General features: G+C 52.9%; 1 protein-coding gene across 3 annotated transcripts; it reads left to right on the top strand.

Annotated features, from left to right (window-relative positions):
* Window positions 1-306: 306 nt before the first annotated feature.
* Window positions 307-3,098, top strand: ATP5MC1 (ATP synthase membrane subunit c locus 1). Of its 3 annotated transcripts, none has more exons than XM_008153744.3 (5): window positions 307-372; window positions 934-981; window positions 1,846-1,923; window positions 2,362-2,540; window positions 2,896-3,098. In XM_008153744.3, the coding sequence occupies exons 2-5, from the start codon at window positions 943-945 to the stop codon at window positions 3,008-3,010; spliced, it is 411 nt and encodes a 136-aa protein (XP_008151966.1). In that variant the 5' UTR covers window positions 307-372; window positions 934-942; the 3' UTR covers window positions 3,011-3,098. The 3 variants fall into 3 exon arrangements, with proteins under 3 accessions (XP_008151966.1, XP_008151965.1, XP_054564937.1); XM_008153743.3 differs by having other exon boundaries at window positions 366-442; XM_054708962.1 differs by lacking the exon at window positions 307-372 and adding an exon at window positions 735-785.
* The last annotated feature ends 502 nt before the right edge of the window (window positions 3,099-3,600 follow it).

The following is a 3,600-nucleotide window of genomic DNA, read 5'->3' as shown; positions in this document are numbered from 1 at the left end:
TCTGTCTGCGTAAGAAGGCGTCCGGTCGTCTCTCTCACGCCCCTTTCTGCCGCTTCCATCTTAGTCGCCATTTTGTGCGGGAGGTTATGGAACCTCCGAGTCCCGCCGACTCTATGGTCGAGCATTTCAGAGATCAACCAATCGGGAGCCAGATCTCGGGAGAAAACCCCGCCTTTACCCTCAGGGAGGCGGGCAATGCCACGAAGCTCCTATGAAGAGAGAGGAAGGGGCTGCGGAAAACCAATAAGGAAAGAGGAATTGAGGACGTTAACCAATGGGGACGCGGGGGGATTGCGGCCAATGAGAGTGGGGGGACCCCGAGACACGTGGGTGGGGGAGCTGAGCTCTGAAACCTAGAGCTAAAGCTGGGAGGTGAGTCAGTCACCTTGAGCCGGGCGAGCGCCGTGGTCTGAGCAAGGGCAGCGGGGCTGTGGGAGTGCAGGTGACTTGGGGCCTGGAGCCAGCGATTGGCAGAGGTGTGGGCTGGGCTGTGTGGAGGGGCGTTTGCCCCCCAGGGCCGGGAGAGACGGTGGGCATCTGTAGCCTTAACAATTAATGTCAATTACCAACGGAAATGAGCGACTAACTGTCCCGACTTAGGCGGGCGGAGCAGCATGGCTGTGTAAAATGAACGAGGACCCTGCACAGCCCCTGCCCAGTTGTCGGCCTCCCGTCTTCCCGGGAGACCGTCCTCTTTCGCAACATTTCCCTCCTGGGGCTCGGGCTTCCTTCCGCTCCTTCCGATCCGCATGACCTTCCTTTGCAGACCCGCCACGCTGAGAGGGGTGGGCCCGGGAGCTCGCGCTGTCCCTCTGACCTCTAATGCTGGGCACGGTGCTAGGAAGAGCGTGGTCCAGGGGTGACGGGCGGGAGTGAAGGGGACGACCGAAGGTTAACCAGACTGTCCATGGAATTTTCTGTTTTCCTCTGCAGACTGGGAAAATGCAGACCACCGGGGCACTACTCATTCCTCCGGCTCTGGTAAGCTGCGGCTCCCGGGCGCTCTGTCGTGCCAGGTGTGGGAGCCATCACTGTGTAATGAATGAACTGAGGTGACGTTGGCTCTTTGGGGAGGTTGTAGGATGTGATGCAGTTAACCCCTATTTTTTTTTTTTTGGATCTGTAAACCACACTGTCTTGGCTTGGGAATGTGGTCAGAGAGTCTGGATCTGACCTTTACCCCCAGCCTGGCCCACGGATACAGTGATTTTCTACCTTGGCTGCTCATTAAAATCAGCTGGGGAGCCTTAAAAAGTACCGATCCCCAGGCTTCACAGACACTGGGAAGAAGGATGGAACCCATGCATCTGTGTTTTTGAGAACTCCCCAGGTGATTCCAATGCCCAGCCAAGTTTGAGAACCACTGCGCTAAAAAAAAATATGTCAAGAAAACCATGTAATAAAGGGCTCTGTTTAGGTGGCTGTTTCAGGAGCCTCTGCAGGCTTCAGGGTATGTAACAGTGAAGTACCGTTTTAGCAAAATAAGATTTCCCCCTTCTGATTCCTTTGGTGAACTAGGCACAGACCCCTCCTGTACCTGGTTTGAAACTGGTGTGGGGCTTTGTTCATTCTGAGATACTGATTAGGGCTGTGCCCATAGAAGTGAACTTTGGTACCCAGTTTTAAATGGGAAGGTTGCCACTGCTGACAACACCAGGGTCTCAGGATAGCTGTCTGGTGCGGGCCTAGTGGTAGAAACAGGAATACTTTAATTGACCTTGAAATACATTGGACTTTTTCTGTTTCTAACATTTGTAGTCCTTCTTGATAGAAGCTCAGCACTTGGGTTTGTGGGGTTGGGTTTCCTTGCCTGATTTGGGGGGACATGTCTTTCTCATTTTACAGATCCGCTGCTGTACCAGGGGTCTAATCAGGCCCGTGTCTGCCTCCTTCCTGAGTAGGCCAGAGATCCCATCTGAACAGGTAAAGGAGTATGGGCCCTCTAGTGAATTTCTCCAGACAGATGTCCTTCAAGTTAGTTGAGTTGCCTTTAGGCCAAAGTGGGAGGGGAGTTAGAGAATCTGTGGTGCTTTAAATAGTGCTAAGTACCCCAAGGTGAGCATTGTGGGTAAGAAACTTGCAAAAGTGAGGCTTCCCTAACCCATGACATTTCCCTAGCCCTCTGAGAACGGACCCTAAGAGTAATTCCCAGCATGCTCTGCAGTCTGAGCATTTTGTACTTGCCAGGCAGTTTGCCAACAGTTTCAGAGCTCAGGTGGGTGGGGTGAAGGGGGTGGAGTCAGCCACCTGTCCTTGTGCCTCACTATCTCCTTTATCTTCTCTCTCTCTCTCTCTCTCTCTCTCTCTCTCTCTCTCTCTCTCTCTCTCTCTCATTCTCTCTCTCTCCCTCTCTCCTTCTAGCCTTCCTACAGCAGCTCCCCACTCCAGGTGGCCAGACGGGAGTTCCAAACCAGTGTTGTCTCCCGGGACATTGACACAGCGGCCAAGTTTATTGGTGCTGGGGCTGCCACAGTGGGTGTGGCTGGTTCAGGGGCCGGAATTGGAACAGTGTTTGGCAGTTTGATCATTGGCTATGCCAGGTGAGTTTGGAGGGGGTCTAGACTATCTCTCATCGTAAATTCCACCCTATTTGGGGGAAGCCTCGGCAAGAGGAGATCCCTGTAGCTTCTGGTTTATTCTGTGCACCTGCTGTTTTCCCCAGGAGGAGAGGAGAAACCTCTCTGAACTCTCTGAATCAGAGTTTAAACATGCTCCCAACCTGGCTCACTTAGACTTACCACGGCAGTGCTCTGCTTATCTGGCCAAGTCCCGAGGATATATGCAGGCGAGGCCCTCTCCCAGTTTCAGCCATCCCCGTTCACCGAACCTCCCTGAGTCCTCCACCACCACCCATGCCCTCACCCCTTCCTTTCCATCCGTCTTTGTCCCTGGCAGGAACCCGTCTCTCAAGCAGCAGCTCTTCTCCTATGCCATTCTGGGCTTTGCCCTGTCTGAGGCCATGGGGCTCTTCTGTTTGATGGTCGCCTTCCTCATCCTCTTCGCCATGTGAGGCTCCGTGGGGTCACCTACCCGTCCCTGCTGCTTCGATTCCAGGCCCGGTGCTGGAATGTGCCCATTAAACACAAGATTTCTCTAAACCCAGATGCCTGTGCCTCTGTCCTTTGCCCTTGGGGAGGGTGTTGGTGGGAAGGTGGGACAAGATTGGGTCAGCTGTTGGTGATTAGGAACTCCTCGGGGCTGAGAAATGTCATTGCCGCGACTGTAAGAACACAGAGGTCCTCATAGTCTCCCCGGGAGAGCATGAGCTTGTCTGAGTAATAACTGGTGCTTTTTCCCTTCAAATTGAGTACAATAATATGTAACATTTTTGAGGGGTTCATTTGCACCAAGCTCTGTACCGAGTGTTTTATGTTTTTATCTCAACAACCCTATGAATTATAAGTACAGTGATTAGTTTCACAAATGGGGGAACTGAGGCTTAGGGGAGCAAAATAACTTGTGTACCATCACAGAGCTGGTAAGCGGCAGAATTAGGGATTCCCCCTCAGGCCAGCCTAAACCTTCAACTATGCTGTCCCGTCTGTTTTACTCTTGGCCACCCAACTGAGGGGAACAGTCCCGAAGAAGTTAGAGATGGAG

This window comes from Eptesicus fuscus, chromosome 20 (genome assembly GCF_027574615.1).
Source record: "Eptesicus fuscus isolate TK198812 chromosome 20, DD_ASM_mEF_20220401, whole genome shotgun sequence".
In the NCBI taxonomy this organism is placed as follows: Eukaryota; Metazoa; Chordata; class Mammalia; order Chiroptera; family Vespertilionidae; genus Eptesicus; species Eptesicus fuscus.
The sequence above is the reverse complement of the archived record's forward strand: the minus strand, read 5'-3'. Positions and strand labels throughout refer to the sequence as shown.

Bases quoted from the DNA above. Each gene is read 5' to 3' on its own strand.
- ATP5MC1 (XM_054708962.1), top strand. From the start codon at position 750: ATGACCTTCCTTTGCAGACCCGCCACGCTGAGAGGG. The intron at 786-933 runs GTGGGCCCGGGA...TTTCCTCTGCAG, and splicing joins GACCCGCCACGCTGAGAGGG to ACTGGGAAAATGCAGACCAC. The intron at 1,924-2,361 runs GTAAAGGAGTAT...CTCTCCTTCTAG, and splicing joins CAGAGATCCCATCTGAACAG to CCTTCCTACAGCAGCTCCCC.